The sequence below is a fragment of the Bufo gargarizans genome, unplaced genomic scaffold (assembly GCF_014858855.1).
Source record: "Bufo gargarizans isolate SCDJY-AF-19 unplaced genomic scaffold, ASM1485885v1 original_scaffold_1430_pilon, whole genome shotgun sequence".
NCBI classification, from domain to species: Eukaryota; Metazoa; Chordata; class Amphibia; order Anura; family Bufonidae; genus Bufo; species Bufo gargarizans.
The window spans coordinates 50,607-63,579 of NW_025334355.1; the positions used below are offsets into that span (position 1 = coordinate 50,607).

Sequence of the window (12,973 nt, forward strand, 5' to 3'; positions counted from 1 at the left end):
CCCTGAGTGACAGCTGCAACCTCCAACCAGGAGACCACGACGTAGAGGAGATGTCACTCAGAGTAGAGGAGAGGGGCTGTGAAGCAGCACAATGCAGATAGCCCTTCACGGTGAAGCTCCGCTCTCCTGGACACTGGCTGGAGCAGAAGGTAGCAGAATAAACGTTTTGGTTGACTCCGATTAGTTTAGAATTGATTTGCTCACCTCAAATGGACCCCGAAATGGTGCTATTGAAAAAAAAAACTCTAAGTCGACGGGAACGTATAAAACTTAAGGTTGTGGGAATGTGGCAGAAAAAAAACAAGAAAAAAAATTTCTGGGCCCAAGAATGGGCACCACAATTTTTGGCAGTCGAATACCACCTTACTAGAGATTTGTTATGTGAAGATTAGGAAAAAATGGATCCGTTTACATTGTCTAGAGGTGAACTTATACTTTAAAGTGGTTTTCAGGCCCACAACGGAAATGGTCCTAATCTGTGCCCCACTGAAAGAAAGGAAAAGGAAAGACTAGGAAGTAGTTTGGTTCCATGATTGCTGCAGCCAATTGCTGGCCTCAGCAGTCACATATAATTACAGGACCAAGCCATGTTCTGGTCCTACAGGGACTGGATGTGGCTGGGAACAGGACGGCAGCACAGGTATAACATGTTAGTGGTTTTGTTTTTTAATGGGGCACAAGTTAGGACCATTGGGATTGTTGGCTGCTAGGCCAGACAACCCCATTCAGATATATCAGTTGAGCTATGGTTCTTGTCAAGCGTCTGGAAACATTGTCCTCTTGCCCTCATTTTTATGGTGAACTCCCACGGCAATGTGATTTTAATGACCTTCACCTGTGATTGCTGCGAAGCGGTGGCGATTAGTATTATAACCTCATGTGGTTTTTGCCACGTGGTAAGAACCTAAAGTCTAATATACATGTGCCTTGTCTTTTAGACCGTCTATAAGAAACAATTTGAGGAAAGTAAAGGAAACCACCATTTTTCTTTGGATACAGCAGAACAGAATCACCATAAGGAGAACGCTGTACTGCAAAGTCAGGTAACCACAATCCTCTCTTAAAGGGCACATTCGGACGACAGTGTCTTCTTTTGTGGTCTGCACATTGCACATCCGTAAAACACAGATGCCACCCATGTGCCTTTCGCAATTTGCGGAACGTAATAGGCGGCCCATTGCAGAAATGCCTATTCTTGTCCGCGGACAAGAATAGGACATCCTCTATATTGAAATGAATGGGTCCGCATCCATTCTGCAAAAGCTGAGGTCTTCAGATTGGAAGCTCGTATTTTTATAAATGCCTTTTTTTAACTTGGATATATGTTTTATTTCTTACCTGTGTGTCAGCGCCCCGAAGCAAAATTTAGATGGACCCCACCGCCTGACAGGAAGATGAAACAGCCGTAACTTTAATGAAAGTGGGAATATTAGTGCCACATATTACAGAACCCACATAGTAGTGCTAGATACTGTAGCAGTAGTAGTGTTAGTCCCTATAGAAAAGGTGCAATGTTCTTGCCCCTGAGCGTGCCTCAACCTCGTGGCAGCTGCTATGGCTACTACGACTATAGTTACACCCATGTTCTATGTTGATGCTGAGCTACGTTGGAACAGAGTTGTCCCAAAATTTTCAAGGACTAAAACTAGGGCTGAACTTGTATATAGCTCAGATTACTGAACTAAGGGCATTATTGTCCAGAGTTAAAGAGGACCTCTCCCCTCTCCTATCATGTCTGTTTTAGTAACTACTTGCATCCCCCATGTAATAACATCTATTAGCATCTATTCTTATGACTCTATGATGTGCCATTCCATTATTCTTCCTGCTAGCAGTTAGGTCCAGATGGGTGTTACCAGTTGGGGGGTGCATTCCTGAACAGACTGACAGCAATGATTGGTTAGTGTCAGACTGTGCAGGAACACCCCCAAATGGTAACACCCTTCTGTACCTTCATTGCAAACTGCTAGTAATTCATTCATAACTTCTAGCTGGAATAATAAAGGAATGGCACAACACAGAGTCCTAAGAATAGCTGCTCCAGAATTGTTATTATATGGGGAATGCAAGTATTTATTAAACCAGACATCAGGAGAGGTGAGAGGTCCTCTTTAAGAGCAGTTGGAAAGAGCATCTCTCACTCTGGAGGACCTGTCCGGTCTTACACAGACAACTCATTGATCCGATGGACACTGTGTAATGCTTAATGTCCCCTGTGGTGGCGCTGCAGCAAAATTGAACACTCTTCGCCAGGTTTCCCCCTCAAATCCAAGTGTAGGAAAATGTGATCTTCTTATTCAAGGGTCAAGAAACCCACCTACAGTTGTGTTCAAAATAATAGCAGTCAGACATCACTAACCTGATCAATCACTGTTTTGAGTAGAAATGATATTTCTACATGGCAAATAATTTACTAGCAGGTGTAGTAGAGTTATAGAAACCCAACAGACCAATAGTCATGACATGCATACTGCTGATTCTGTGTAATTTAATCACTTATTGAAAGGGGCATGTTCAAAATAATAGCAGTGTGGAGTTCAATGAGCGAGGTCATTCATTCTTTGAAAAACAGGTGGCAATAATTGCCCTTATTTAAGGAAGGAAGGCAGCAAATGTTGTACATGCTGGTTACAGTGCATTTCTCTCTGAAATTCTGAGGAAATTGGGTCGTTCCAGACATTGTTCAGAAGAACAGCGTACCTTGATTAAAAAGTTGATTGGAGAGGGGAAAACATATAAAGAAGTGCAGAAAATGATAGGCTGCTCAGCTAAAATGATCGCAAATGCTTTAAAATGGCAACCAAAACCTGAAAGACGTGGAAGAAAGCGAAAAACTACCATTCGAATGGATAGAAGTATATCCAAAATGGCAAGGACTCAGCCAACAATCAGCTCCAGGAAGATCAAAATAGGTCTAACGTTACCTGTGAGTACTGTTACAATTAGAAGACACCTATGTGAAGCCAAGCTATCTGCAAGAAGCCCCCGCAAAGTCCCACTGTTGAAAAAAAAGTCATGTGCTGAAGAGGTTACAATTTGCCAAAGAGCACATTGACGGCCTAAAGAGACATTTTGGGGACTGATGAAAGTAAGATTGTTCTTTTTGGGTCTAGTGGACGAAGACAGTTTGTCAGATGACCCCCAAACACTGAATTCCAGCCACAGTACACTGTGAAGACAGTGAAGCATGGTGGACAAGCATCATGATATGGGGAGGTCTCTCATACTACGGTGTTGGGCCTATTTATCGCAGACCAGGGATCATGGATCAGTTTGAATACATCAGAATACTTGAAGAGGTCATGAAATGGGTGTTCCAACAAGACAACGAGTCCAAACACACCAGTAAACGCGCAACATCTTGGTTCTAGAGCAACAAGATTGACGTTATGGAGTGGTCAGCCGAATCCCCGGATCTTAATCCAATAGAAAGCTTGTGGGGTGACATAAAAAATGCAGTTTCTGAGGCAAAACCAAGAAATAGAGAAGAACTGTGGAATGTAGTCCAATCATCCTGGGCTGGAAAACCTGTTCACAGGGGCCAGAAGTTGGTTGACTCCGAGCAACACAGATGTCCAGCAGTTCTCAGAAACAGCGGTTACACAACTAAATATTAGTGAAGTGATTCAAAGGAAAGCAACATTTTCAAACATTTCTGTTTGAGTTTGTAAAGAAGAATACAAACACTGCTATTTTTTTGAACAGTCTAATATTTACTTTTCTTAAATTTTTTTAGAGGAACAACACAAATTTGATATATTTTTCTTCATGTTTTGATTTAGAATAGAATGTGTAGTGTTCCCAATGCATTTGTGTGTATGGAAATAAAAGCTATTAGAAGGATTTTGAGCTTTATTCACTTTTTTAAACACACTGCTATTATTTTGAACACAACTGTAAGTAGAGATTGTCCAAAGCAAAGAACCCCTTTAACTGGATACATTCTGATATTTTTTGCATGACTGGTTTAATTTAGCCATTTATTCAACTCTACAGGTGAAATACAGAGAGGAGTATGAAAAATCGAAGGGGAGGTCCATGCTTGAGTTTGTGGATACTCCGTCATATAACGTTTCAAAGGAGGCTCAAAAATTTCAGAGTGAGGTAGGTAGAATGGTCACAGTGGAAATGGGAATTGTGCATACTAAGAAATCTCGGCTACTGTGAAGATTTCAATGTAACCTTCCCTGATAACTGGATTGCTAGCATCGCTAAGTATCTCATGCGCGATACTATAGTCTATCATCTTAAAGTGTCTGGAACTGCAGCTCAGCTTCATTGAAGTGATTTGGATCTCAGCTGCAATACTAGACTCAACCTCCGGACAGGTGTGGCACTGTTTTTAGAAGAAAGCAGGCATGTCTTTCTAATCCCGTACTAACCTTTAAAAGGAGACATTTAGCAGGTTTGAACATGCTAAGCTGGCTGCAGACATAGGCAGGGGCAGGGGAAGAACAGGACAAGCATACTATTCTCATAAAAAGTAGTATGAATGTGAATTTTTATTCTGCCAAATTCTGCTACTGCCCTGAGTGACAGCTGCAACCTCCAACTAGGAGACCACGACAGCTGTCACTCAGAGTAGAGGAGAGGGGCTGTGAAGAAGCACAATGCAGCTAGCCCTTCACGGTGAAGCTCCGCCCTCCTGGTCACTGGCTGGAGCAGAATGGAGCAGAATAAACGTTCATATTCACACCACTCCTGATGAGAAAAGCCCCACAAAAGATATGTTTGTACTATTCTTCTCAGCCCCTACCTAGTGCTCAAAACAAACTGCTGACAGATTCCCTTTAAGTCATCAGTGTTATGTCTTAATTTCCTTTATCTCTTTTCTTGTGATTTACCATAGTAAATGGGCCATGGGTAAAACTGTAATCTCCTAGTTATGATTTCTTTATTCTCAGAAATTATACCGGAAAGAGTTTGAAGAGACAATCAAAGGAAAAGCATCAGTGGACCTGGAGCTGACCCCAGCATTACTGCATGCCAAACATGCCATGAACCTGGTCAGCGAGGTAGGCTTTTTTAATTGCATCTGTATATTACTAGTACAATAAAATTCCTATAATTAGGCAAGCATCAGTGAGGAGAGATATATTAGGTATTCTGGATTATTGGACACAGAAAAATACATAAAGTCATAAAGGACGAAAGCTCCAAATTTTATGTAATTAATCAGAGGAATTGCCTAATTGGTACTCTTCATCTTCTGCCTCCTGGTCTTGTGGTTCAACATGATATTCTAATTTTCTGGCTATAGACAAGTTCTGGATTATAAAGCTTTGATTGGTTGCCATCTTAAAGGGGTTTTCTGATTCCCTCCCCGCCTAAAAATAAAATAAAAATTGACCATCAGGAATCTGTTAAAAAAAAATATCTTTTGAAAGCCCCTCTGTTCCAGGGTTGAGGAAACATTCAGGGATATGTCAGCACCACAGTGAATGGCTGCAGAGGTCAACCTGACAATGTCATCACTTCCACCATGCTGAGGACCAGAAGAAATGATGGAGGCCTTTGCACTTGAATGGTGGGGCTTTCAAAAGTTTTTTTTTTTTTTTTTTTCTGCCAGTCCGAATTTTTTGTGGGGGGTGGTGGAGGTTGGACTATCCCTTTATAGGAATTTAATACATTCCAGGCAACTTACGTAACATTCGGTGCATGTACAAGTTAAGGGATGAAACCTTCTTCCCCTGTCCCCTTTAAGAACAGTAAGATATAGTTAAAGAAACTACCTCCATTGCCCCTCTCTGATCATTTGGCGATCCTCTGACTGTCATTCCAAATGTTTCCATTCACTGACAGCAGCAGAGGTTTTTAAAGCTAGAACACCCAGAAACACAGACTATTGTAATACTTTACATCATGCAATGAAGGAGATTCGTTCACATAAGCCTGGTAATGGACAGGGGCGTAGCTAAAGACTCTTGGGCCCTGGTACAAGAGTTCACCTTGGACCCCCCTTTCCCTCAGTGCTTTGTGGCCTTTCTATAAGTCCATTTACACGTCCGCAAGTGTTTTGCGGTCTGCAAATTGCGGATCCGCAAAACACGGACACCGCCCATGTTCATTTTGCGGACCGCACATGGCCGAGCCTGTGATGGAAATACCTATTCTTGTCTGCGGACAAGAATAGGACATGCTCTATATTTTTTGTGGGGCCACGGACCGCAAACACGTATGCGGATTGCAACGAATGGGTCCGCACCCGTAAAATTGCGGATCGGATGTGGACCCATTCATAAGGACGTGTGAATGGACCCTAATACTGGTGTTTTCTTATGCGGCACACTTTGGGCCCCCTCAGGCTCCTGGGCCCGGTAGCGACTGCTATCCCCACACCCCCTATAGCCACACGCCTGGTAATGGTTAATAACGTTGTCTAATGGCTCCATGTCTTTATTTCCTTCTTAGAAGGAGTACAGGAAGGACTTGAAAGAAGGAATCAGAGGAAAGGGTTTGACGGTTCTGGAAGATACACCGGAAATAATCAGGGTGAAAAACGCTTCACAGATATTAAATGAGGTGGGTGTAAGAAGAAAGTGTGATTATAACAGATCGTATGTTACATATTTGTGAGCGATTAATTTTTTTTATTGTTAAGAAAGCGTATCGGAAGGACCTGGAAAATGATATCAAAGGAAAAGGCATGGAGTTCAGCGCGGACATCCCCGATATGATCCGAGCCAAGCGGGCAACTGAAATAGTCAGTGAGGTAAAGGTGTTCATACTCCGGGCTCATGCATTATACACATCCATAGAATTCTATAGAGGCCCTACTGTGCCTCTGTAGGGTCCCCCTCCCCACTCAGTAATAAAAAATAAATTAAAAAAAGGGCACTTGTCATAATTTAAAATTTAAAAAAAAATGTTTGTACCACGAAGCTTACTTTTCTAGAAGTCCTACCTTGTTCTCCATGATTGTTTTGATACTGTAATTGTAAACACGACAGAATCCACAAATATTACTTTTTGGGTTTCACCGTACATATTATGGTAAAATGATGTCATTACAAGACTCTACAGACTCTAATATGCAAAGAGACAAAGCACTACAACCCCCAGTATGCAAAGGCACAACGCACTACAACCACAAGTATGGAAAGGGACAAAGCACTACAACTATTGTTCCTTTGCATACTTGTTTTGTTCCTGGACTTTAAATTAAATACAATATATCACCCGGGCGGGCACTGAGAGCAGACAGGCACTAAAGGAACTTAGGCAGCAGACGGAGTCACACATGCCGGCGCCTGCTCCCCTGCAATAATCCCGCTGGGAAGGGTCACGTGACGTGGTAGACGTGCGTCACGCACGTCCGCTACCCAGGCAGCTCCTGCGATAGCCTTAAAGGACCCTGTCACCCTGACCCTGCACTGGTGAGTGGGCGGACTGATGAATAAATTGCGCTGCCGCTGGCGGGATGGAGTGGGGGGGGGGGCGCGCATGCGGACTCGCGGCGCGCTTGTAGTGGGTCAGCTTGGGCAGGGCCGTCTTTAATATCGATTGGACCCTGGGCGAGAATTTACTTAGGCCCCCTGGATTCCGCCTTCCCACACCCTAGCATGCAATCACGCCCTCCACCACAACACACACACACAAAAAAAAATCCCCACACCTCGAGGAGTACAGTGAATTACTGTAAATACTTACAGTTCTGAAGACTCCAGCAGACTCAGGATCAGTGCTCTGGGCAGTGGGCACTGCTCTGCAGTTCAGGAAGGAGACCAGGGCTCGGCTCACCCTAGCGTTACAGTGCACCCCAGCACCCCACAGTATGCAGTATATCACCCTATAGTATATAGCACTCACAGTATGTAGTATAGCACCCTATAGTATACAGCACCCCACAGTATGCAATACATAGTATAACACCCCACAGTATGCAGTATAGCATCCTATAGCATACAGTATAGCACGCCACAGTATACAGTAGAGCACTCGCAGTATAGCACTCCACAATATACAGTAGAGCAGTATATCACTCCACAATATACAGTAGAGCAGTATAGCACCCAGTATACAGCACCCCACAGTATACAGTAGAGCAGTATAGCACCCAGTATACAGCAGTCCACAGTATACAGCAGTCCACAATATACAGCACCCCACAGTATACAGTAGAGCAGTATAGCACCCAGTGTGTGTGTATATATATATATATATATATATATATATATTTATATATATATATATGGGCATAATATACGTAGTATACCTATTCTCTACTGATTCTCACTGTTTGGTAATGGTGCAGGTTGACGTACCATTCATAGTGATGACACATCACTTCCCGCTATGATTATCTCACTTTACCTATTTATTTATTTTATGTACTTATATAGCACCACTATATTCCGCAGCACTTTACAGACATTAGCATCCAACTGTCCCCAATGGGGCTCACAATCTAAGGTACCTATTAAAACTCAATCTGCAATATACCTTTAAATAATTTTTATTTTCCAAGCTACAGTAACCAGAAGGAATTTGCCTTTACAATAGTTTCATAATCATAAACCATCATGATAAAATTAGCAGATATAGAATCTCATTACCTGCACCCTGAGGTTTCATGACCTGATGAAGGCTATCTATTAGGTTATGTTACATATTGTTCTTCTTGGGAATGGAGTAGATTATGGAGTCTGGTATTATTTTAGATGGATCACAGTTATTATAATTACTTCCCAGTCATAATACTCACATGAAGGCCACGTGTAATTACTATAATTATCGTAATGGGTACAAATGAGGTCTTTCAGAAGAGGCAATGGTTCTATTCTAGGCTTGGGTCTATTTTAGAAAATAGCAAATTTTTCCAGCTTGAAAGTATGTGGAGCATATTTGCTGTGAAAATGGATCAGATTAGACACAACTGAATCAATGCAATAGGTTGGAAATGTGTCTTGTATTCAGCGATATACGAACGATATGGAACCTCTTAAAGCTGGCCATACACATTACATTAATGTAGACCAGATCTGCCAATTTCTCCAAGACAGGCTGTCCATCTAAGGCTACTTTTACACTGGCGTTTTGGCTTTCCGTTTGTGAGATCCGTTCAGGGCTCTCACAAGCGGTCCAAAACGGATCAGTTTGCATTTTAATGCATTCTGAATGGAAAAGGATCCGCTCAGAAAGCATCAGTTTGCCTCCGTTCAGTCTCCATTCCGCTCTGGAGGCGGACACCAAAACGCTGCTTGCAGCATTTTGGTGTCCGTCTGATGAAACTGAGCCAAACGGATCCGTCCTGACACACAATGTAAGTCAATGGGGACAGATCCGTTTTCTATGACACAATCTGGCACAATAGAAAACGGATCAGTCTTGGCTATGGTACAGATAATACAATGACGGATCCGCACCAAACGCTAGTGTGAAAGTAGCCTAATGTGTACAGGGACCCCCTGACTTTTTTCTTTTACCGTTGGCAGATGTCAGTAAAGTAGGGTCGGTATGTTTGAATTCAAACGCAAAAACACAAATGCAATGGCACTCTGCAACCAGCACTCTGCCCTGCCTCTATGCTGGATGTTGAATGAGGCATTAGTGTACATTTTGGCCAAAGCGTAATAAGCAACTCACCACGTCAAGGTCGCATCTATGAGTGGTCCCTAACACTAGTTCCTACCTGTTGTGGGCCATGACAGCCACACAAAGTCCAGGGAGCGCAGGTACAGCATGCACGCCAGGCACACTCTGCTTTTAACCCCGTCCGGTGCCATAACAGCTTCCATCGGATCCAGGGATGCAAGTACCAACAGGCATGCTGAGCCCACTATATACTTCTCCTGGAGCCAAATGGCTACTGGTAGGCGCTATAAAAGCAGATTCAGTTTTATACTGACTCCATGCAGTCATGCACACCTGACCAGTTAGTCTGCCCTGGAGGCTGGTTTTAAAGTCAGTATAAAACTGAGTCTGCTTATATAGCACCTACCAGTAGCCATTTGGCTCCAGGAGAAGTATATAGTGGGCTCAGCATGCATGTTGGTACTTGCATCCCTGGATCCGATGGAAGCTGTTATGGCACCGGATGGGGTTAAAAGCAGAGTGTGCTTGGCGTGCATGCTGTACCTGCGCTCCCCGGACTTTGTGTGGCTGTCATGGCCCATAACAGGTAGGAAGTAGTGTTAGGGACCACTCATAGATGCGACCTTGACGTGGTGAGTGGCTTATTACGCTTTGGCCAAAATGTACACTAATGCCTCATTCAACATCCAGCATAGAGGCAGGGCAGAGCACTGGTTGCAGAGTGCCATTGCATTTGTGTCTTTGCGTTTGTATGTGTATTTCGCCATAGCAATGTGCACCTGCATACAGGGTTGTGCTGGCTGAACCCCCCATATTTTTTTATGTTTGAATTCAACATACCAGATCCTTTAGTTCTCAGGGGAGATAAGCTGCCACCTGAGAAGTCTGGCACCAGCTTATAGACCCTTTACACATTATTATGCACCAGGCTTGTATCTACAGTACAATGGGGGTGGTTGAGAGACAAACCTGTTGGCTAAATGTATGGCCACCCTAAAAGAGTTATGCCACCATATATGTTACTTTAATATAATTCAGCATGAAAAACAAGTTACTTTAGTAATTTACTTTCTCTTACAAAAAACATGCTAGTTGTGAGATATTCTTTTCACTTCACTATAAAGGTGCCCCTGGTGTTTAATGTGTATAGTAATGTGCCCCATGAGTTGTAGTAAGAAGAGGAATGCAGCAGAAAGGACATACCCCCTGAGCTGCCATCTTGAAATAAATCTGGCAGAGTTGGTTCTGGCTTTGTTACAGACTGTCGTGCCCAATACTATAATGGCTGATGTTCAATGTTTACATCAGTCATGGTATAACCCCTTTATGGCATAAGCCCACATTTATGCAAACAGCATTTCTGTACTATAGAAGGATAACTTATCTTATGCAGTGGGGTTGCCATTGCCACCTACTTGATTTCTACTGATCAAGAGATCCATGCTCATCTTCGTCCAGGTCAATAATGCAGCCTTTGTGCTTTTGTCCCGGGTAGTGGTTGTCTTTTGCCCAGGAACCTGTTTAAGAAATAACTCAATTAACACTGTGTGGGCATGAAGTTCAGTATTTTCTCATTTTATTTTGCTGCCCAGAAAGAATACAAGAAAGAATTCGAAACCGAAATCAAGGGAAAGGGAATGCAAGTGGGTGCTGATTTTCCTGAGTTACAGCATTTTAAGAGGGTCTCTGAATTGGTGAGCCAGGTTGGTACAAGAAGATATTGCTTTCCCGGGACAACTATAGTAGATGAATAAAGACAGTAGATTTTGGGTTGTTTTAATCCTGTGCACTATTGGGGGGGTTTATAGCACAACACCCTTCCTGGGCAGACCTGCGAAGAGAAGCATACTTACCTGCTTCCTGGTGATGGCTCTCAGCTCCTTCTCTTCCCAACCTTGGCTTCTCTGCTCGGGTCCCAGGATCTAAGCTTCCGTTTTTGACGTCGCTGTAGCTAATTACTGGCCGCAGCAGTAACCGCCTCCCCTTACGTCATGTCAAATGGACACGTGACACAAGGAGAGCAGGTCACCTCTGTGACCAGCGATTGGCTGTAGGGGCATCAAAACGGAAGTTTACATCCTGAGAGCGGAGAAGCTGAGGCCAGTAAAAGAAGCATGCTTCCCATTGCAAGTGTGCCAAAGAGGGCGGGGGCTTGACAAAAATATTCGCAAAGGTGCAGTACTGGCTGGTTTTTATGCCTGGCAAAACCCGGCAGTTATGTGCCGGATCTAAAGCTTCTGCTATTTTCGTGGTTCTGCTCCTCTAGTGGACCAGACTAGCATTGATGTGATCATGCCGTAATAAAAAGGACTGCATAGTATTTCAATACAATCCATTTATTGCACTGATGAGCCCTGTAAGAAGGTACAAGGAATCATTGTGGATGATCGGTATGTGTCACCGAGGTTCCTGGCCTCGGTGGAGTAAGAGCCGGTTTGTATGTGTCAGCAGCAGTTGCTGTTTGACACCTTGGTACTTAGCATTGCTGTAATAGCTGATCCGGGACAGCTCTTACTGGGAGTAGTCAAAGTGCTGGGTGGCTGACTACTCCCCACGTTCCAGGCCGGGTTTTGCCAGGCATAAAAACCAGCCAGCACTTCCAGGTGGGGAGGATTACCTCCATCTGACAGTGGAGCTCAGGAGGTCTGTGAGCTTTGATCTGAGGCCTGTGCTGGGCTAGAGAGCGGAGACCCATGTGTCAGGGGAACAGGCTAAAGTCTGTATTTGAACTTTCTGAGGCAGAACTGCCACCAAGGTGACTCTTGTTTTATTAACTTGCCATTGGGTGTGAAGTAACACCAACACTGCAAAAGTGACGTTTTGTTTTTGGCACCATGTGTGAATAAACACTGAAGTTTGAATTCCGAACTTGTGTTTTTCCTCTGTACTGCGCCCGTTTATCCTAACTACCAGAGTAAATCCCCACAGCCCCTACTAGACTGAAACTTTTCCTAATCCAGTGCAGATTAGTACAGCAGGAAAACCTTTCTGCAAATTGAAATACTATTAGGATTTTCATTTTGTTGGTTGTTTTTCATTCCGATTTTTTTGTATTTTTTTTTCTATTACAGAAAAAGTACAAAGATGAAGCTGAAAGACTGAGATCTACGTATTCTATTGTCGCAGATACCCCCGAAATAGAAAGGGTGAAGAATGCACAAAAATCCATAAGTTCTGTGAGTACAGCGGTGGTCGAATGCCTAAGAGTAGTATTTGTTTTATTCCACTGTGTAGAAGGGTGACCATAAATCGTTAACCCCTCTATGGCTACATATAGGGAGGCCCTCAATGACCAACATTTAGTAAGACTGGTGAATCTTACCCCAGTCTTGGTAAAGGAGATAGTTGGAGTGATTTGTACCAAATGTATTAAAGGGTCACTGATTAAACTTTTATGCCATAGTGACCTATGAAAGGTGTTGATCGGTGAGGGTCCAAG

General features: G+C 43.3%; 1 protein-coding gene across 1 annotated transcript in view; it reads left to right on the top strand.

Moving 5' to 3' along the window:
• The window catches only part of LOC122923277 (nebulette-like), a gene marked incomplete at its 5' end in the record, with an annotated part of 89,788 nt that overhangs the window by 48,141 nt on the left and 28,674 nt on the right, over positions 1-12,973 (top strand). Inside the window, 7 exons of the mRNA XM_044274061.1 lie at positions 939-1,043; positions 3,997-4,104; positions 4,905-5,015; positions 6,412-6,522; positions 6,602-6,712; positions 11,127-11,237; positions 12,606-12,710. Coding sequence (XP_044129996.1) covers positions 939-1,043; positions 3,997-4,104; positions 4,905-5,015; positions 6,412-6,522; positions 6,602-6,712; positions 11,127-11,237; positions 12,606-12,710 — 762 coding nt within the window. The remainder of the gene's footprint in view (positions 1-938; positions 1,044-3,996; positions 4,105-4,904; positions 5,016-6,411; positions 6,523-6,601; positions 6,713-11,126; positions 11,238-12,605; positions 12,711-12,973) is intronic.